Source organism: Apium graveolens, chromosome 8 (assembly GCF_009905375.1).
Source record: "Apium graveolens cultivar Ventura chromosome 8, ASM990537v1, whole genome shotgun sequence".
Taxonomy (NCBI): Eukaryota; Viridiplantae; Streptophyta; class Magnoliopsida; order Apiales; family Apiaceae; genus Apium; species Apium graveolens.
The window spans coordinates 132099922-132123780 of NC_133654.1; the positions used below are offsets into that span (position 1 = coordinate 132099922).

The 23859-nt window shown below is 35.3% G+C and overlaps 1 protein-coding gene across 1 annotated transcript; it reads left to right on the plus strand.

Annotated features, from left to right (window-relative positions):
- Positions 1-19506: 19506 nt before the first annotated feature.
- On the plus strand, positions 19507-22439 carry LOC141680004 (uncharacterized). Its single transcript, XM_074486343.1, has 2 exons — positions 19507-20221; positions 22321-22439. Exons 1-2 carry the CDS (start codon positions 19507-19509, stop codon positions 22437-22439), a joined length of 834 nt encoding a protein of 277 aa, XP_074342444.1.
- Positions 22440-23859: the final 1420 nt, after the last annotated feature.

The following is a 23859-nucleotide window of genomic DNA, read 5'->3' on the forward strand; positions in this document are numbered from 1 at the left end:
TCATTGTCAAAATCATCCCAACTTTTACCGTCTACAATATAATCTTTGCTTTGTTATTTCTTTAGAAGAGCTTCATACTTTGCTTCCAATTCTAGATAAGCTTTATCTTTCTTTGCTTTCTTGGATTTCCTGCATTCTGTAGCAAAATGGCCTAACTCATCACAGTTAAAGCACCTTATTTTTGATCTATCCACAGATCCAGTTTTGTAACCATTTTTGATATCAGATGTGTACTTCCCTTTTCCTTTCCAACTGTTATCTTTGTTGAATGATTTTCCTTTACCCTTAAAGAATCTTGGCTTCTTTACTCTAATGTTAGAGAACTTTCTTGCCAGATAGGCCATTGATTGATCTAGCTCATCAAGTTCATCCAAGGTGTATAAATCATCTTCTTCCAATTCCAGTATGACTTGATCATCTGAATCATTGTTTCTTTGCTCACTTGTTGAGGCAACTGGAGTCTGGGATCTTGGCTTACCATTAGAGGTCTGGCTTTCATTGACAATTAGGGCACTTGAACCATCTACAATATGCCCTTGACCAGCTCTTAATGATTTTGTGGCACCCTCCAAACCCGGGGTCTAGATTTGGGGGTCACTAGCCAATAAACCAAAATAAAATAATCAAAGCGGAAAAATATAATAAATATGACCCCTTGCATGCAACTGGATCGATCACAGGTTATAGTATGGAACAGGCACTAATACAAACCAACTGTTATTACAAACCGTAAGTCTAATTAGTTTTACAGATTATTCAAGTTTTATTACAAACCTCTAGACTAGCTAAGCGTCCCAAACTGTCTACCTGCAAAGCACGCCAAACTATCTACACGCACACGACTTCTAGTCAAACCTGAAACTCAAGCTTGCCCTGGCCTAGCTGAAAGAATCAGGATATAAAACAAGTATGAGCGAAAGAAATGCTCAGCAAGCAGGATATAGCTTATGATTTAAATGAACAACAACAATATATCTGATGAACAAAATCAAACCATAATACCTGAACAGTATCAAAAACTGATTTATATTTGATAATAAACAATATTTGCATATAAATTTTGTTTTGGGATTGGAATCCTCGAACGACGGTGTGTTGCCGACTGTGATCAGCCGCGGAGCAACACCGGTATGCCGAAGCATATCCAACTAAACAAAAGGTACCCAAGGCACATATCGGCCTAGCAAGGTGTTATATTCTGTATAACACATAGCTCACGCTGGACCGCCGCCACGACCTCTTACGCAACCATCCAACCCATAAAAAAAATAATTTTCCGTCAAAGGAGTCGAATCAAATGACATCCTTAACCACATAACTCCCCATTTCTCATGGTCCGGAGTTATCTCGACAGCCAATGGCGAAATAACCAGAACAATTAATTACTCGCTAATCTCAATTCAAAGCTTCACTATATAGAGTAAGTTGTAGCGAAATGTAAAAATATTTAACTATTCTGAACTTAGAATAGTAGAGAAATTGAAAGAATAAAGTTCAGAGCCAATATCACTTGAATGATAAGTGAAGATATAAATACTTGCATAATATGATTCCAAATAAACGTCACTTGAGTGATAAGTGAAGTTAGGGTACTTGCCTGGTATGCTCGATAACCTCTTACTATAACTCTGCTTATAGCTGCTGGCTACTATCTCCGTCTAACAACTGACCGCACTCCTTGCCACTCGATTCTATAAATAAAAGGAATTTCTTAACTGACATAACCAAACTCAATTGACGTAACTATATATCTTGACATCTACCCGATCGTTTATAACTAATCATGGCATTTTAAAACTGTAAACAGATAGCATGCATATCACGTAACACGTAATCATGGCATTCGTATAACACGTAATCACATATTTCATGTAACACATAAGTCAGATCATTAAAAGATATGTCTCAGTGCGTTCCGAATTAAAATCAAAATAATATTAGCATTTACCGATCACATACCGACTCAAACTGATACAAAAATTATATGTCATTGCAATACAAAAGAAATTAGGAATTAAAAGTATTTTTATTGAAAGCGTAATATTTTTCTGAGTCTGTACGCGTTCGTTTCGTATTAAACGGACGAACGATTTAATTATTATGAATAAAATAAGAAATAAATAGAATTAAATCAATTAATAATAATATTAATTGACTTTTAAATACCAAAATATAATTTTTAAAAGTTTAAAAATAATTTTTAGAAATTATTTAAATTAATTATAAAAAATTTATATTTATTTAACTATATATAAATAAAATTAATTGATTAATTAACTCATAAATAATTAACTAAATTAAATTATAAATAATTAAATCAAATTATATTTTTGAAAAATAATAGAAGAAAATAACTTTTAGGAATTTAAAATAATTAAGAAAATAATTTTTGATATTTAAAATAATAATTAAATAATTTTTTTGAAAATAAAAGAATGATTTTTAAAAATAAAAATTGAATTTTGAATTAAAAGTAAAAAGGAATTATCAGAAACAGATTTCAGGTTGGTAACTTGGTAGTTTTAGGATCAAAAGCAGGTCAATTAAGTCGGGTTAACGGGTCGATACGAACCCAGCCGGATCCGGGTCGAACACCGGCCGTATTCTGGAATTGAAGCCCAGTTTCCGGTGGTTCGCCGGATTCCGGAGAGCTCGGTTTGGGCCACAAACAATTAGGTTTTTCCTGATTTAACAACGGGGTTTTAAACTAAATCACTGCAGCAACTCAGAACCGCAACCAAAACCAATCTTTATCGGAGTAGAAACTCCGATCAAATCCCAGGAAACGCCGGTGAGTTCAATCGAACCCCGGCCAAAACCCCGACGTCGTCCATTTCTGAACCAAATTCAAAGGTTCTTAGGGCAAATCGAAGCTTATACTACATGGAATCATTCCCATACCTTCATATCAACAATCAGTTCATCAATATCTCATAAAATCGAAAATAAAATTGTCAAAACCCAAGAACTCGGGTTCAACAATCCGGGACTAAAACGTGCGACCAAATATAAATAATCGATCCTAAACATCATTCTAAAGCTACTGGTAACATCAAAATCAACCCAGAATCATCCAAAATCAAAAACGATTTTCAAGAATAAAAACATAAAAATCGACTTTTCGAATTACTATACCTCATATCAAGATGTTGATATCAATAGAAAGCTCTCATCGAGAGGAAGATTTTGACTACTAGAACGTCTGATTTGGTTCCCTAAATCGATCAAAAATCGTGATTGAAGTTGCTGCAGAAATTTTCACCCCCAAAAACTGTTCTTGAATAAATCTATTTTTTTCTGAATTTTTATAAAATAAAAATGCATAAAATAATCTGTCCAGCTATTTATATTAATGTAAACATTAATACCCTAAAATAAATTAAGGGTGTTTTTATCCCCTAATTATAATAATTAGGGCCCCAAAATAACAATTACGGGGAATAATTTTAAAAATGATAAAATACAAAATTAATGTCAAAAATCCCCAAAAATTACGAATAATTCAAAAATGCGAAGATATTGGGTTGTTGAAATACGAGTAATTTTACAAAAATAAAAATACGAATTTTGTGGACTTTAACGTCCCGGTGGGGTCCCGTTCCGTTGATTTTTGAAAAACAGAAACAATTCCTAAATTACCAGAAAATCCTGAAAAACCTAAAATGCATTCAACTACGCGTAAAATAAAATAAAACGAGTACCTTAGTAAATACGCCAATAAATACGAGCTTGAATTGCAGGTCGATTCATATAGTTGCAGTTTTAACACATATCAATCAATCAAAAAATTCTCTGGCCCGCACGGAAAACACATATAACAACTATAACATCCAATATCATGGCAATACTCACTTTGAATTTATAAAACACATAATATTTATTCATTTAATATATAATATTCACATAATTTTCCCGGATATTACAGATTTCCTTCGAATCATTTCTAGTTCATATATTTTTAAGATTCCATATAGAACTTCCAGTGTTATTCTGCTCAAGTCTCTCCCTTTTCTGATTGCTGAGATTTTCTATTCCAAATGATCAGGAAGAGTAAGCAAAAATTTCAAGTTCACTTCTTCAGCTTCATAATATTTATCATGAAGATGCAAGTCATTAATCAGCTTGTTAAACCTTACAAACACATCGGTAATTCTTTCCTTTGGCTTAGCCATAAAATTCTCATACTGTGAAATCAGTATCCTTCTTTGATTTGACCTAACTTCCTCAGTTCCTTCACACAATATCTCTATCTTTTCCCAGATCTGCTTAGCAGTGTCATAGTTGACAATGTTGTTATACATTACATTTTTAAGTGACTCTATTAAGATTAACTGCAAGCCACTATCCAGGTAGACTTTTTCTTTCTCAGGCTCAGTGTATTCTGAAGGATCCTTAGGAGCATAATGAGCTGGGATAACCATGTCTCCATCTATAGATTCGTCAACTCTAACCATAGGAGTGAAGGGCCCATTTTTGAGGATCTGAATGGATAGTGGATTGGCCATCCTGACAAACAGCATCATTTTTTTCTTCCATAGAGTATAGTTAGCTTTATCAAAAGTAGGGATTTTGATGCTACTGATTTTCATTCATTCTTCCAAGATCTTGAATCTGTTTACTTTCAGATTTTGCTCCGATACCACTTGTTAGGTAATGAATAACACACAGGGGGGTGAATGTGTTTTTGAGTTTTATGCTTTTGTTGATTTATATTTGATGGTGAACAAAGTAACTTTGATTTTATAGTGAACTGTGTTAATATTAAAATTCAGCAGTTAATAATAGAGAACACAGATCTTCAAAACTCACTTAATTTTATATTAAAATTAAGAATGTCTTGCTACAAAATTTCTACGCTCTTTGTTAATAAAGAGCTAAGCTTCTTCCTTGAGAGAATACAAGATTTTCTTATCTAAATTGTTACATCTAACAAAGCATCTAGTATTTACTTTATAAAACTGTAAATACTAGTTATTACACAGCAAGCAACAACATGTATTAAACCCTATTTTTGGATATCAAATCTTTCTATTTATGGCTTAGGGTATCTTGCTAATCTTGCACGCCTGTGACTTTGCTCTGTCAGTTAATCTTGGCCACTGATTTTGTACTCTTCAAGCTGCTTTTGTAGACTTGTCAATCCAACTGATTAGACTGTTTATTGCTTGATAATCTTGAATATTGAACTGGTCTACAATTTGTACTTTGAGATTTATCTCGAGATCTTCAGTTAGGTATATATAGAACTTGACATCTCGATAAGTATATTGTCTTATCGAGATCTCTAATACTCTATAGTTGTTTTGACTTGTAGAAGTCTTTGAGTTCTCTATAAGAGACTTTAGCTTGTCGAGATCTCTCAGCTCCATGTCTTTATTTTGACTTATCGATATCTCTGTGATTTCTAGTGATATTTTGACTTGTCGATATCTCAGAGATCTCTAGTGATATTTGACTTGTCGATATCTCTAGAGTTCTCTAGTGAACGAATGACTTGTCGATATCTCCAATCTTCATGTCTTCAATTTGGCTTGTCGATATCTCTGAGTTCTCTAGTAGCTTTCCTGACTTCTCGATAAGTCATTTGGAGTTATCGAATGACTTCTCTATAATACTTAATCTGTGACTTGTAGAGAACTTGACTTAGAATATTTTTCCCAAAACATATTTATTCAACTCCAAGCTTCTTCATAATTCTTCCGAGGCATGACCTTCTTGATCTTCTTCCAGATAGAATTCTTAGGCTTGATACTGTTTACAGAAAAAGACTCATGTCTGCTCTTGAACATTTTTACAGACTTAAGAATTACAATACATAATACAAACATAGATTGTCATCCAACTTACTTAGGGTTATCAATTTAACTTACTCTTGTTAATGTACAGGCATGTCTTGCACAACAGAATGTATGGACTGCAAGAAAGTATCAGTACTTAGACTTGCAGTGAGATTAACATCACTTGGTACATCATAGTTTATTTGAAGTTCAACAGACTGTTGTTCAGCATCTGTTTCTTTAGTACTCTGTGCACGTGCAAACATATAACAAGTAAAACTTAATCTCTCTATTATTTTAAAGTAGTCTCACTACTCCTCACACCACACATCTCATGAATTTTAATACTTAGAGCTTCCTCACAAGGATTACTAAATCATATCCCTCATCTACCTCTTCTTCTTCCAGGAAGGATCCTGCCTCCCTTGAATTCTGTTTTTCTCTAAATCTTTTCACACATCTTATTGAAAAAGCTCAGAAAGATTATCCTACAAAAATAAGAGGTGGCTAAAAAAGGGTGATCGGTGGTCATACAACTAGAGATATTCCTTAAATAAGGTCTGAAAATAATCATACCAACATGATTTATATAAGGAAAAATAAATGCTGAAAATACCAAATCAGTATTTAGAATAAATACTGATAAAGTAATAACATTATTTATACCTTGTGAATCTGAAGATTCAGCTTCTGTGTAGACATTCAGTGGTACTACTGATAAAATATCAGTAGACAATTGAGATGGATGAATTCTACCTTCAACAGCTATAATAAGAGTCATTGCCGGAAGAGTAAGGCCTGCATTGCAACTTTGATGCAATGGTTCTTGTGTAGCTGGAGAATCAGGAGTTGCTGGATGACTTTGACAACCAGATTCTTGTGTACTCTTCTCCATAATTTCAGTAATGACCTCCTGAGCGGGCTCTTTATCATGCCATTATTGAATGGACTTTGCAGTCTGGGGCTCTTGTCCTTTAATATATGCTGCACCACTTTGAGGTGCCGGTACTTATGGGATTGGATCAGAAGATGTAGTTGTTGTGCCCCTTTAAGATACAGGTTCTTGTGTGCTTGATCCAGGGAGGAAACCTTTCCCTTGCAGCCTCTTGACACTAGCTTCTACTTGCTCATGAGAGATTTCTTTTGCTCTCTTGTGATATTGCTTTATTGGAGAATCAGACAGTTTCACAGGTGCCACGGCAGTTTTCTGGAACTCAAAATTTGGATTTGTTGCACTCTGTGTCTCCTCAGCAATTTCCTGTTTAATCTTGAGCAAGTGTTGATTGCAATAGGCTTTGACCAGTCTTCTTTTCCTTGGTCCGGGGCTTGCACCAGCATCATCAGTTGTGCCCTTTTCAGTTGGTGGAACAACTGGTCTTGGAGAAGAATCAGATGAAAGGTTTGGAAATCTGGAAGATAAGGTAGCATTTTCCTCATCTGAATCTGATTCTAATCCAGCAAGTACAAGGTTCCTCTTGACAATGTCTGAAGGTTTAGAAGAATGAGGAACTTGAGATATTTCATCTTTTGACTTAGCTACAGTAGGATTTGTAGCTCTCTTAGCCAATTCTTTCTTCCTTTGTACACAACATGTGTCTTTTGAGAGATACCTGAGGTGGCTTCTGTTTCAGATTGTTGTGGCGGTTGAGATTGTGTTTGGATTTGTGTTTGGGTTGTTGTGTTGGGGTGAGCTACATGGGGGTTTTCAATGGTAATTTCCTGCAGCTTAGCAATCTAGTTGTTAAGAAAACCATAAGTCACAGGGAGTCTTGCTAAAAGCAAGTTCCTAGCAACCAACAGTAACCTCAAAGGAGCTAAATTGAACCATTTTTCATCTTATGAAATTAAGTCAGAAAAGGCCCTTTTTGTCAATTTAAACACTGACACTATTTGATTAGAGGGGATAGGGGTATCAGGGAAATAAACATTGAAAATTAACTGACAGAATCTAACATAGTATGTTATATTTCTATCAGCATTTATCCTATCACCTATAAAAGACAAGACTACTCTACCATAATCATAATGTACCATGAATTAGAGAGTACCTATCTATTGTGTCATGATGGGCAAGGCATCAAAATTCAAAGATTTGTTGTTGAAAGCCTTTATGATGCAATCAAATAAGAAACTCCATTCCTTCCTTAACCCATTCCTTTTTAATTGACCAAGGTTCTTCAAATTGTTATCATAGCCAATCTAAGTAAAGAATCTCCTCATTTCAGTATCTCCCATCAATCTTGTGTAGGAGGTATGAGTAGGCAACTGTAATGCATCCCTTACAGTTTGAGGAGTTACCATCCTTGTCTTATTGTCAAATTCAAATACAAGGCTTGGAGATCCATTAGCTCCTCCATCATCATAGACTCCAGTCCTCCAGATAGCAAGCACCTGGTCACAGAGATTGTAGGTGGAGCTGTGAGAGCAAACCCAATCTCACTAGATCTAAAAAAGTCTTGAAAAATGTGAAAATCAACATTCGTACTGTTGTTATCCAGGATAGCAGAATAGTTGTTAGTCACAAACTTTGCACAACCATTATCAAATGATTTAGAAGCAGCAGGTGAAGTTATGGTTAATTTTCAAGAAAAATTTTCGAACATGATTTAGGGTTTCAAAGTTTACAGCTTGAGAAAGGTAAAGTAGCAGAGAGAAAATAATGGAGATAAGTAAAGTATTATCTGAAATCAAAATTTGATTTTATATAACATATCACTCCAATAATTTAGTCACAATTCAGTTTAATGGGACACGTGGCAATATACGATTGACTGTAAAAGTAATCATGTAGACGTGTGTTACTGCATGCACAGTTCCGGAGAATAAAGTTTTGTATTAAATGAACGTGTTCCATATCCTTTCGTCAACGTGTAAACATCTATAACCATGAAAAATTACCCACTTGTGGCTAAGTTCAAACCTGTGATTACAATACTGATTAAAGCAATATTCGAATATCATAAAAAATAGCCAATCAAAGTTTGACCATTAACAGTATCTAATCATGATAATCAAGATTTATCAGTCAACACTGGTTTGACCAATATCAAAATTTAACAACTACTATCAGAATCTATTAGTCAAAGCAAGTTTAACTAATATCAGAGCATATATGCATAATCAGTAGTTCAACATGCAACAATAAGCTAAGGATCATAAAAGTTAATTGTATGTTATCATGGCATCAACATTTAGCACAATGATCAGTATCTAACAAGTACTGACACATAATAAGATACCATGCTTCAATTATCAACAATTATGTCTTAATTATCAGAGTTTGAGAAATGTCCTCATATTATTGCCAATTCATTCACCTATCCTGTGAAAGTAGCAGAGGCTTGGTGAATATATCTTCTACTTGTTGATCTGTTGGAACAAAGACCAATTCCACTATACCTGCTTCCACATGTTCCCTTATGAAATGGTCTTCATCCATTGAATATGAGCACAACAGCTTCCTGCAGCAATATAGTATGCTTCTGCAGTTGATATGAAAATTGACTTTTATTTCTTGCTATACCAAGAAACCAATCTACCACCAAGAAATTGGCAGCTTCTAGAAGTGCTTTTCCTGTCTATTTTGCATCCTGCAAAATCAGCATCTGAATATCCAATTAGCTTAAAATATGAATCTCTAGGATAACATAATCCCAGATTTATGGTGCCTTTGAGATACTTAAAAATTCTTTTCACAGCTAATAGATGAGGTTCTCTTGGATCAGCTTAGAACCTTGCACAGAGACAAGTAACATACATGATATCAGGTCTACTAGTAGTCAAATATAGGAGTGAGCCAATTATACCTCTGTAGTTAGTTATATTTACTAAAGAAACAATATTTAAATCTAACGTGGTGGCAGTGGCCATGGGAGTTGATGCAGTTGAGCAGTATTGCATTCCAAATTTTTTGAGCAAATTCCTGGTGTATTTGGATTGATTTATGAAGATCCCTTCATTAGTCAGTTTAACTTGTAACCCCGGAAAGTAACTCAATTATCCCATCATACTTATTTGATATCTGGACTGCATTAGCTTTGCAAATCTCTCACAGAGTTTATCATTAGTAGATCCAAAAATGATATCATTAACATATATCTGTACTAATAACAAGTCCTTACTATGGTATATATAAAAGAGAGTTTTGTCAATTTTACCTCTTGTGAAACCACTTTATAATAGAAATATAGCAAGTGTTTCATACCAGGCCCTTGGAGCTTGATTCAATCTGTAGAGTCCTTTATCCAGTAAGTAGACATTATCTGGATACTTTGGATTAATAAACCCTGAAGGTTGTTCAACATAAACTTCCTATTCGAGTTCTCCATTTAGAAATGCACTCTTTACATCCATTTGGAACACCTTAAACTTTTTGTGAGCATCATAGGCTAGAAAGATTTTAATTGCCTCAATCCTTGCAACTGGAGCAAATGTCTCATCATAATCAATGCCTTCTTGTTGTGAATAGCCCTTTGCAACCAGTCTTGCTTTATTCCTTGTAACAATGGCCTCACTGTCAGTTTTGTTTCTGAACATCCACTTTGTGCCAACTATAAATCTGTTCTTTGATCTTGGCACAAGAGTCCAAACTTTGTTCCTTTTAAATTCATTAAGCTCCTCTTCTATTAATGTAACCCAGTCAGCATCTTGAAGAGCTTATTCCACCTTCTTGGGTTCAGTTTGAGATAGAAAAGAATGGTAGAGACATTCATTTTGAGTGGCTTTTCTAATTCTTACACCACTGTCAGGGTTTTTAATGATTAAGTCAGGTGTGTGTGACTGAGACCATTTTCTTACAGATGGAAGTTGACTCCTTGAAAAAGACCCCCTTGATCCATGAATTCTCTATTATTTCTTTGACTAGTACCACTATTATTTCCTGATGTTCCCCCTGAATCAGTGTTCCAATTGTTATCATCATTTAACTCATCAGAGTTTGAGGAATTTGAGTTTGACGATCTATCTGCTGATGTCTCTTGAGTTGAATCACTTGTAGAAGTCTCTGGATTTGTATCATGTTGCTCCCCCTTAAGATATGCTTCAGTGTTAGAAGAATTTCCACTATTATATGGATCATCAGAGCTTTGAGTGATATCAGGATTTACTGTATCAGGATCAGGATTTAAAAGTTCAGCATAAGGTACTTCATTTTCAAATCTCAATTTGTCATGGTCATCTGCATCTTCTAGACCTGTTATCTTCTTGTCATCAAAAGATACATGTATAGATTTCATAACTGTTCTTGTTCTCAGATTTTAAGCTCTGAAGGCTTTTGTGAACAATGGATATCCCACAAAAATTCCTTCATCAGCTTTTAGATCAAACTTGGTCAGCTCCTCCGGATGAGTTTTAAGAACAGAACACTTACAACCAAAAATTTGAAAGTACTTCAAATTTTGATTCTTTCCCTTCACCATCTAAAATGGTGTTTTTTCATGACTTCTAATAAATGTTGCATTTTTTGTAAAGCAAGCAGTTTGCACAGCCTCAGCCCAGAAGTAGATATGCAATCTTGCTTCTTCCAACATGGTTCTTGCAGCTTCTATGAGAGTTCTATTCTTTCTTTCAACAACTCTATTTTGTTCTGGAGTTTCAGGAGCAGAAAACTCTTGTTTTATCCCCTTGAGTTTGCAGAACTCTTCCACAGAGCTATTCTTGAATTCAGCTCCATTATCACTTCTGATGATCTTCACTTTGTATGTTGATCCTTTTTCCAGTTTTCTCACATGATCAAGAAGAATGGATGGAGATTCATCCGGGGTGTGCAGAAAATACACCCATGTGTATCTTGTATATTCATCAACAATTACGTGTGCATACCTCTTCTTGGAAATTGACATAACATTTACTGGACCAAAGAGATCAATATGAAGTAGATGATATGGTTCAAGAATGGAGGATGCATTTTTACTCTTGAAAGATGTTTTCCTTTGCTTGGCTATCTGGCATGAGTCACATAAGCCATCAGAAGTAAACACTACATTGGGAAATCCTCTCACAAGATATTTCCTCGCAAGTTCATTGATATTGTTGGAGTTGAGGTGAGAAAGTCTTTTATGCCAGTTCCAGCTGTCTTCCACAAATGCTTTACTTAGTATACAAACTTCTGATTTATCAGTACTTGTGGAGATCTTGTCTTCATATAAACTACCATGTCGTACATCAGTCATTACAATATTGCCATCAGACTTACTGACAATTTTACAATGCTCCTCATAGAAATTAACATGGTAACCTCTGTCACAAATTTGACTCACACTGATCAGATTATGCTTAAGTCCTGCAACTAGAGCTACATTTTCAATGATGACATTTCCAACTTTTATTTTTCCATATCCCAAGATTTTTCCTAAGTTGTCATCTCCATAAGAACCACTTGGGCCAACTTTCTCCTCTAATTCTGATAGCAGGAATTTATAACCAGTCATATGTCCTGAGCATCCACTTTTCAAGACTAGAGTATTCCTTCTGTCACCCTGCAATCAGTAATTGAAATCAGTTAATGTTTTTAAGGACCCAGACTTGCTTGGATCCTTTGGCCTCTTTAAGTTTGTTAACATATGCAGTAGAAGACTTTTTATCATAGTTGTTTATGTTAACATCCTTACTATCAGTATTTATACATGCGAAACAGATTTTTCTTTAATTAAAGAGGGTTTCAATTTATAATAATCATAATACAAACTGTGATACTCTTCACATGTATAAATAGATTGCCAAACACTACCACAATGGAAACAAGGACTCTGTGATTTATATCTAACTGTTCTATTCCTAAACTCTGATTTGGAAGGAACAGTATTTATCTATTTATTCTTCCTGCAAGAATTAGCAAGATGATTAGTGCTACCACAGTTCAAACAAGCCTTTCTAGGTGCATTAACATGTTTCTGAGTCATTGAGCCAATATTTACTGATTTTGTGTGAACCTGTTCACTCTTATCAGTAATTAAGTTTGATCTAGGAGCTGAGGTTGAAACTTCCTCATAGCTTGACTTGACAATATTAGCACTTCGATTAAAATTAATGGTCTTTATCTGAACCATTTTCAGTTTGACCTTGCTATCAATATTTATTGGTTCAGTTTTCTCTGGATTTTTTTTCAATTTTCTTATTAGAATTAGATCTAGAAGCATATCCTAATCCTGATCCCCAACAGCCACTCTCTAAAATTTCCTGAGTAATTTTTCCTAAGTTAGTTCAAAGTTTAATAACCTCTCTTTCTTTAGCTAACTCCTTTTCTAGATAATCATGTTTTTCTAACAATTTTTCTTTAACATAAACAATATTATCTCTTTCTTTTTAAATTTCTATCATGGAAAACTACTCATTTTCTAGGTGATCATTCATTTTCTTTAACTCAGAGTTTTCACTGTTGATTCTATTATTCTCTAAGGTTTGATCCCTATAACTAACATACAAAGTCTTAAGAAATAATATTAATTCATAGGTATCATCAATATCAAAAGCAAGAGTAGTCTGAGGTACCTTTAATTCAACATTGTCAGCCTCAGTATCAGCATTTTCCATGAGAGCATAATTGATCTCATCATCTGATTCTGATGAATCATCCCAGTTTTTCTTCTTTGAGATCAAGGCTTGTTTCTTCTCAGCTCTGGCTTTTCAGCTGCAAAGTGTCCAATTCCATCACAGTTGTAACATCTCTCCTTTGACTTGTCAAGTTTTCCAGATCTTGATTCCTTTCGATCAGTATTTCTTTTGTTGTTCCTCTTATCAGAGTTTGAGGAACTAGATCCTTTTCTAGAAAATCTTCCCCCTTTCTTGAAGTTCTTGTAGACCATCTTCTTGAAGCTTTTAACCAATAGTGCAGCCATTTGATCCATATCTTCATTGTTATCATGATCACTATCAGTATCTGAGTCATAATCAATATTTGAGTCATCATCAAAGTTTGATGATTCAGTATCTGACTTTGCAATCATAGCTTTTCCTTTGGAGTAGCTTTTTCTCCTAGCTTTCTCATTTGGCTTCTCTTCAACTTTGAGTGCTACTGGTCTAGATTTAGATCCTTTCCTCTTTCTTCTTTTCTCCATCTCTAGTTCATGAGTTTTCATTATTCCATAGATCTCATTAAGTTCATAGTTATCCCTTATTGATGTGACCTTAAAGTCCCACTTTTCACGGAGAGCAAGTAAGAACTTCAAGTTTGAGTCCTCCAAATCATATTCCTTGTTGACAAGAGATAAATCACTCATAAAATTCTAAAATCTGTTATAGATCTCAGTTAAGGACTCATTGTCTCTTGAGTCAAAGTGTTCATATTATTGAGTAAGTACCGTCCTCCTTTTCTTCTTGATAATAGTTGTACCTTGATACTTTACCTCTAAAGCATCCCATATCTCTTTTGTTGTCTTACATTTAATAACCCTATTGGACATAACACTATCAAGACTGCTGTGCAAGATGTGTCTGACCTTAGCATCCTTCATAATGGATGAAAGATCTTCAGGAGTGTAGTCCTTCCTGTCTTTGTCAATCATCTTCTCTGGTTCTCCTGCAACATAAACAACTACCTTCATTGGTTTATGAGGACCATCATAAATTATGTTTATATATTCAGGATATGTGGCTTCCAAACACATGGCCATCTCTTTCCAGATTGTATATTCATGTATCTTCAGGATTGGCACCTTCATTGCTTCATACCTACTCATGTTGCTACTAATCTGTGATGTGGCCGGGATTGGTGGTTTTGGATTATGTGGTTCTACTTCTTTGTCTGATATTGTAGATTGATTTTCAGATCTTAAACTGTTTGTATGTTAACAACAAGCTTTGATACCAATTGTTAGGCCCGTAATCAAATATAGAGGGGGTGAATACAATTTATGCAATCAATTCGACAAAGCTTCAACATAATCAACAGTTTTATATTAACAGATAAAAACTGATTATAAACGTACTCTCTCAAAAGGATGAACAAATATCCTTGAGAGCTTCTAGGTTATGCGAATGATATAACAATGTTCGCAATGCTTATAGCATGAACCTAATTTGTTCTTTATATAGAGCACAACTATACAATGAAATAAGGAATCCATTCTATTACAATAAGGAAACTTATTCATGTCTTATTACTTCTGAGATAAAGTCCTTGACCGCATTGAATTCCTGATTTCCTTTTCCATATTGAATATCTACTGAAGTGACAAATCCTGATGACATCATCTGCTGATCATCAAGTACTGATATAAGTACTGATGATGTCACTCTTCAGTAAATGCTGATATAAGTCCTGATATGAACTTCTGATAGTTCCTGCTGATATAATCAAGTATATCTAACAATGAATTTTCTTGGCCTCGACATGACAGGAAGATGGAATGTGTTAAGACGAGAATGAAATATGGACGTGATGGAACCTAGACAACATCGTAGGAGGTAGCTGATAATTAGGTTGGGGGAATAAAAATAGAGACTGAGTCCAACAATGCCCCTATTTTGGAGAAGTAAAACTCAACAGCAAGACCAATTCTATAGGTATGATCGAACAATGAGAGAAAAGATAAGGATGATTAAAATATGGGGAAAAAAAGGGAAAAACAAGAGAAGATCGAGAGGATATAAAATACAAAAGGAAAGCATGGATAAGGGAGAGGGTGGTAGTACACAACTCTCATAGCAAAGCATTACATAAAATATACAGACTTTAGTTCTTGATTTCACGAGGAAGGAGATCAGTTCGCACTATACACCTCTACATAAAACAAACACGAAGCCTAAGAACACATAAATGATAGTAGACATGATGTATAATCGAGATTTCGAATCAAATGAAACACCTTGTAATCATTATTAAACAATTAATGGATTTCATTTAGGTTGGGTACACAATCGCACCCGCAGTTTTTTCCCGTTTTCGGGTTTTTCGCGTCACCAATTTCTTGTGTCATTTTATTTTATATTCTTATTATTTTAGCTACATTTCATAAATTGAACAATAAACTAACCTTAGAATTTAACCTACAAAAATTGGTAAAAATAATTGGCGCCGTCTGTGGGAAACTTGCTAAGGATCTGGTTGCTTCACTACGACGGCAGACGACGACTTGGAGGAACGGGTTACCAATCAAGGAGCTGAAGCTGAGAGCAACAAAGAGATGCCAGCAACATTAAAGAAACTATAAGAAGAGATGGAAAAGATACGCTCTGAGAATGAAATGTTAGAAAAAATAACTAACCACGGCCAAATCCAAAACTAAGACGGCTAGGAAAAAGATGATCCCAAGTGTAGTTAGACGTCTGAATATGGATGTGCTGAGGAATGGGATCAACATGAGGGACCAACAAAGGGTACTGATGATGTCGTTGAGATAGAGAATACATAGAACATACCAAATAATGATGATGACATAGAAAGACAATGTGATGAATAACATTATGATGATCATGAGGATCGAGAAGTGGATAATGAGAGAAGGAGATCATGTCACATGAGTACAAAATCTCAAAGCCAGATTGCATAAGAATTCAAAAAAGAATTACAAGAAGTGAGGGACTTAATTGAAAGAATCTCTGGCGTCCCTAAGCCATTGGAGAAAGCGACTCCTACGAGCAATGTTGATTCTCCTTTCCATGATAACATTGCTTTGGTAGAGATACCAAAACGCTTCATGGTGCCACAAAGGAGGCCATATGATGGAACTAGTGACCCATTGCAACACATCGCAAAATATAAACAATGAATGTTCACGGTGCCCATTACACGAGACTTAAAAGAGGCTTGTATGTGTAAATGTTTCGGCTCTACATTGTCAGGACCAGCCCTACAATGGTTCGTGAATCTTCCACACAGGAGCATCAAAATGTTTTACAACCTGGAAGATGCATTTAACATGCAATTTTCTAGCAGTAGAGTGTTTGAGAAGACCACCAACGATTTATACAAGATTGTGCAACATCATAAAGAGCACCACATGACTACTTGACATGATTCAATAGAGAGAAAGTGACCATTACAAACTATGATGTACCCACAGCTATTAAGGCATTTAGAAGGGGATTAGAAAGGGAGTCTTCACTTTATTAAGAATTGACAAAGTACCCATGTAGAACTATGCATGACGTACAACCTAAAGTTATGGTGCAGGTGAGGTTGGAAGAAGATAAGAGGGAGGATGATAATAAATATTACAGGCCTTCAAGAAAGTTCACGATGCCAAGGTCTAGGGAATACAAACCCTATTTGAGGCCTTCTAGGGATGAAGTTTATGTTAACACGACACGAGAACGCAATGATTGAAGAAAAGAGGAACGTGTGGACTGGAGGAAGGACCCCAATCTTCCACCAATATACGACAGCTACGGTTTCATAATAACAGTGTCATCCATGATGAAGGAGTACACAAAGTTGGGAGATATTGTCAAATGGCCAACGAAGAGCAACAAGACTAAGGCGAATCCAGATTCCAAATTATGGTGTGACTACCGCGGGGATTACAGACATAAAGCTTATGACTATGTGGTTTTACGAAAGGAGCTACATTTTTAACCAAGAAGGGATATTTAACCGAGTTCATGACATCCAAGAAAGTGTCTTACGTCAGGAGAGACGGTCACCCAACGGAGACTACGTGACACCAGTAAGACAACCACCCTCACCACCACTTTACAAAGTAATTAACTTCATCGCAAGTGGTTCTGAAGTGTGTGGGTCTACATACTCACAAGCTAAAAGGGTGGCTAAAGAGAAAGACATACGAGTTACTCAAGTAGGAGTTAGTAGTAATACTCTACCATCTTTGATATTTGACGAATCGGATAAAAGAAGTTCGAGGACCACAACAGAATGGACTTGCCATCTCACTCCCTATGGGGAATTGCCTGATCAAAAGGATATTAGTTAATAACATGAGTGCTACCAACATCATGATGTTGAGCACGTTGAAACAAATGGATTTGGAAAGAAGCGACATGATTAAGAAATCGAAAACATTGGTGGGATTTAGTGGAGAAACCAAACATATATTGGGTGAGACCATATTGCCTACGTATGCACAAGGAGTCAATCTCTTGGACAAGTTTTTCATAATAAACATCGATTCAACATACAATATAATCATGGGAAGGCCATGGATTCACAACTTAAAAGTTGTACCATCGACATACCATCAAGTTCTTAAATTCCCAACACTATGGGGAGCTCAGGAGATACGAGGGGCCAAGATATGGCACGTGAATGCTACAAGAGAAGTTTGAACTAACTGAACAATATCATAGGAATGAGACACCAGTGGCCACACTCACAGGACCTGAGAAATTAGCTGAGGTCGATCTAAGGATGGGAGACAAGAAAGTGCTAATAGAAGAAGACCTATCACCAATAATTTAGGCAAATTTGGTGGATTTATTGACTCTGAGATTGGATGCGTTCGCATGGGAACACGAAGATATAACAGGAATAGACCCAAATATCATCACGCATAAGTTAAATGTCGATCCTAGCTACACCCCTGTTCAGCGAAAAAGAAGGAACTTCGTACTAGAGAGGAACAAGATAATTAACGATGAAGTGAACAGGCTTATCAAGGCCGGGATGATCACGGAGGTTGACTATCCCGAGTGGTTAGAAAATATTGTCATAGTACAGAAAAAGAATGGGAAATGGAGAGTTTGTGTCGACTACACGGACTTGAATAAAGTTCGCCCCAAGGACCCCTATCCACTACCCCACATCGACATCATGATGGACTCAACAGCTGGACATGCATTGCTTACATTTTTTGACGCTTCAAGTGGTTTAAATCAAATTCAGATGGAGCCGTCTGATTGCGAGAAGACAACATTCATTACGTACAGGGGGATATATTATTACTTGGCTATGCCTTTTGGACTATGCAACGCTGGAGCAATATTTCAAAGACTCGTCAACAAAATGTTCAAGGATCAGATAGGTCAATCAATGGAAGTTTATATAGAATACATGGTGGTAAAGTTTGTAAAGGCTGAAAATCATGTTTGTAATCTACATGAGGTGTTTGATATATTGAGATCATACAACATGAAGCCGAACCCGTCTAAATGCAACTTTGTTGTATCATCAAGAAAGTTTCTCGGACACGTGGTGACCAGAAGGGGAATTGAGGCTAGTCCTGAACAAATTAAGGCGATTTTGGAATTACAAAGTCCATCGAATGTCAAAGATGTCCAGAAATTTATGGGTATGGTCACGGCCTTAAACAGGTTTATCTTGCGATCATCGGACAGATGCAAGCTATTCCATGATGTGTTGAGAAAGAATAAGGGGTTTATATGGTCTGAAAAACATGAAGTTGCACTACATGATTTGAAGAGTTATCTCACTACACTTCCACTTTTATCTAAGCCTCTTCAAGGTAAAGACCTTTACATCTATTTATCTGTAACAGATCATGCAGTAAGTGGAGTGCTCGTCAAAAAAAGTGAAGGTGTCCAGTCATATGTTTATTATGTGAAAAAAATCTTGGTAGATGCAGAAATAAGGTACACATCTCTTGAAAAATTAATACTTGCATTGGCCTTCAACTAAATTAAGGCATTATTTTGAATCACACAAAATATAAGTTATGACGAACTTTACCTTGAGAAATATTTTGAGCAGACCTGACTTGATGAGAAGGATGGAAAAATGGGCCATACGTCTAATCACTTACGACATCACATATAATACCAGGACGACCATAAATCACAAGGTCTAGCTGAATTTGTGGTTGATTCCAGTCCAAGCCAAATGGCGACAGCTGAAAAGGAGTTTCAACGACTCATTTCAAGGGTGGACACCAAACTATGGACATTGTATACTGATGGAGCCACGAATGTGAATGGAACGGGATTGAGGCTTGTACTCAAATCGCCACAAGGGGATATGATAGCACATTTAATATGCTGCGACTTCAAAACCACTAATAATGAATCTGAGTACGAAGCTCTGATTGTGGGGCTCGTGACTGCTAAGGACATGAAGGTCAGAAACATTGGTGTAAGCTGTGATTCGTTTTTAATTGTTAATCATGTCAACGGTTCCTATGAAGCTAAAGATCCCAAAATAATCATATACTTGGACATCACCAAAAGATTGACAAACTATTTTGACACTTTCAATATACAACAAGTTCCAAGGGAAAATAATGTACAAGATGATGCACTAGCTAGTCTGGGTGCTGTATCCAAAGGTCTCAACTTAAATAACATTTCATTTATTTATATCACGAAGCCTGATGTTGAAAGGTTGGTTCATGACATAGAGATGTTAGCTCTTAATCAACATGATGACAATACCAATGAGGACATGGATAGTTGGATTCAAGCATACAAAGATTACTTACAACTTGGAGTCAAACCCAATATCAACAATGAAGCTAGGATCCTTAGGATGAAGGCTTCAAGGTTCACAATCATTGATGGCGAGCTGTTCAAGAAATATTCTATATGGCTGCTTCAAAGATGTAACACCCCCAAATTCGGGATCGGAGATCCGGGTTGTCACGAGTTCCAATTCCATTAACAACACTTAATCTTAATAAATAACCAACTACTGTGTAGTGTGACCCCATAATACACATACACACACCACAAGTTATAGTCTCTGAGATAAAATCCGAAAATAATACAAACCATTTTATTCCACAATTATCAGTTATTACACCTCAAAAGGGTTTCTGAAAAAATTTACAACTTTTTGACATTATTACAATCCATAAATATACATAAGTCTGGTATATCAAAATTGAAAGTCTAGCTTATTGGTAGCTACTACCTCAGTCATATCGGCATCAACGCCTACAGGAAGCTGCGGAATATTTCCAATCTGTTCGAAAATTGGGAGCTTGGTCCTCTTCATCTTGCCTAGCTGTTGTTGTGTGATGAAGAAATGAAGCAAGAGTGACCATTACAGCTCACAAGGTAATATATAGTTTAATAAATAGTGCAAGTATCTGAATCGATAACTTACTGAAAATCTTTATCAAGTGTAAGATAATTACTTACTGGATATAAGCTTCTTTGAAATAACATTCAAAAGAAATGAAGTTACGAGATACTTCATTAAGTTACGATACACAATACACACATACACACACACATTTATTTATATATCTGGAAAGAAGAAACTTTGGCATAAACCTGATATCTTGCTGATCAGGAAAAGATATCAATCAAGTCACCTTTTCTACTAGTAGATGGATGAATTCTCTACTGGTCATCACCCTGGACGCATTAGGACCTTATGCTGGACTGTCACTTAGCCACTTACGCATTGATGGACTCCCAGTGAGCCCATGTCACCTATGCCGATGCATTATGATTGGGCTTATTTCCCGAATGTTGGGCAAGTAATCAAACTCTTTTATCAATCAGCAACTTCGTTGCGATAAAAATACACCACGGAGCCGGATCCCTTAGGTTTTGAGTGAGTATTTAAATCCCCTTCAAAAGTAATATCTTAAATTAAAATCAAGTTTTATGATCTGCTATAATTTTTAAAATCATTTTGAAGACTCGAAACATTTTTGAAAATGTTTGGAGTAAGGATGATTTAATAAAAAAATCAGTCCCGATATATTAGAAAATATCTAGATATTATTATTTAAATAATATTCCTCAAAAATAGTTCTTTAGAAAATAAAAAAAAAGTAGAAGTTTTGAAACTAATACTTGAAACGAATATTAAATAACAAAAGATATACTTATACGAAAGTAAGATCTTTATTTGAATAATCGAAGATTAAGTTTGATTATTAATCAAAACTATCAAATAACCTTATTCGATTAATAGATTAAAAAACAATATATATACACGGGGATATCGCTTCCTGGTTTAGGAAAATATTCAACGAGTCCCCTATACTAAGGGTATACACAATAATGCCTATCTCTAACATAGGTATTATGTAATTTATAATCAATTGAATCGATAATGATATATCAAGATTTTAGAAACAGGCATGCATATATATATATATATATATATATATATCATATCAACATACTTCAATATATCACAAGATTTGCTAATAATCATCATGCACTTATCTCAAGATAATGCATATATATTATCATCACAACAACATGATACGGGTAGAAAACTGGCATGAGCAATCGGGGTGGTAAAAGTTCTGGTGTGAGTCTGGTAACCTATACACAACATATATGCCGGAATTAAACCACGGTCACTTAAGAAACTAGACTTTATCCACTTAGACCATAACGCTCGTTTTTGCGCTTAACGATTTACATTAGTCGCTCGAGTACCCTCGGCTCCACCATTTTTATAAAATTAATCGTTTAACATTTTAAGGAGACTCTTTTGTGAGTACTTTACCAACTACCTAATCAACCTTAAATAATTGTTTTGTATTCTAGTTAGTCTTTTAATTCCCTTAAACATGGTCTCAAGTTACGCGAGGGGTAAGTGTTCGTTCGTGAAATGTCATTACTTAAAACGGTCATTTCTCCTAAACCGTAAATCGGATCTAAGCGAACTACATATCAAAATGAAGCTTACATCATGAAATATCTAATCCTGGCAGTGGTTATTTCTTTACAGTGGGTGTTCAGATCCAAAAATTATGCACAAAAAAGTTAAGGACAATCGGACATTACGACGTTTATACGTTAACAATTCCCAATTTTGAACCATACGATTCTACACCAAATCAACCATAATTTACCAACAACTAAAGATTCAAAACATTACCATTCAAACATAAATCAAGATCCAAAATAAACCAAACTTAAAACTAAGGGTTTGAGAAGTTATACCTTCCTTGGAGAATGGAGAATCACTTAGGGAGCCTTAAATAACCATTAACTATCTCTAATAAGCTTGGATCTGGAAGAAAACATAAGAAAACACAAAGTTAGTGTTTTTGAAAACACTATTCATCAAGAACTTTGATGAATTGATTAGCTTAGTAAACCTTGGAATCTTGGCTTCAAACTCATAGCATAACTAAGTTATGAATTATGGAAGCTAAGGAAACAAACCTCTTAATTTTTGAAGGTATGTAGCTTGAGTTTTGAAAATTTCTCCTTGTTTTTTCATGAAAATTAGAAGCAAACAATGGTGAGGGAGAGAAGATAAAGTTTTCTTGGTTTGTTTTGATATTTGTGATGAATGGTTTGGTTAAAGCTTAACCTTGGTTAACCAAGTGGTTAAAATACTTGGTTGAGAATGAATCTTGAACAAATATCTTCTTAACTCGTTTACATCATCATGCTTACTTCATTCCCTTTCCACTTGTCATTATCTTGTGATTTGATGATGTCACCTTGTTTCTAGTTCCTTGATTCTTGGTTGCTTATTTATTTTACAGTTCGATAACTCTCGTTCTCGTTGTTCGGGATCATATCCGGGATCTTATTACTTGGGCTTCCCTAAACATTTATTAATATTCTATACTCCTTAATTGGTCCTCTTTTTATAATCCTTGAATTTAAATCCTTTTAATCATGTTACCTTATACTTAATTCTTTCGGTATCTGGTGAATTTTTTGGAGAAATCAAAGTGTTCAGATTCGAATTTTGACGACCTTTACATACACTCATTTACTTTATGGAATATTAATCCAATCTCAAAATTTCCATAACAATACTCCTATATAGTGTGGTCTGATAATTTTCCTTAATCGGCACAATCAGCAAAAAGTTACTATTCATCAGAGTTTCAAAAATTTCCAAAATTTGGGGTTATTATAGTCTCCCCTCCTTAAAAGGATTCCATCCCGGAATCAGATAGAAAATGAATGGGGATACTTTTCTAGCATTTCCTCTCTATTTCCCAAGTTGATTCTTTCACATTGTGGTTCTGCCACAAAACCCTAACTAGCTTGCTAACCTTGTTCTGAAACACTTGCTCCTTTTGATCCATAATCCTCATTGGTCGCTCCACGTAGGTTAAGTCTGGTTGCATGTCTATGCACTCATATTCTCTTGTATGTCCAACATTTGGATTATACTTCCATAATACCGATACATGGAATATGTTATGAACTTGTTGTAGGTTCGGGGTAGGGCTAGTTCATATGATAACTTCCCAATACGCCTTAATATCTCCCAAGGTTCAATAAATTATGGGTTAGCTTT

Coding starts and splice junctions, on each gene's coding strand:
- LOC141680004 (XM_074486343.1), top strand. CDS start 19,507: ATGGCGACAGCTGAAAAGGAGTTTCAACGACTCATTTCAAGGGTGGAC. Junction 20,222..22,320: donor TATATGGCTGCTTCAAAGAT/GTAACACCCCCA, acceptor ATTTCTTTACAG/TGGGTGTTCAGATCCAAAAA.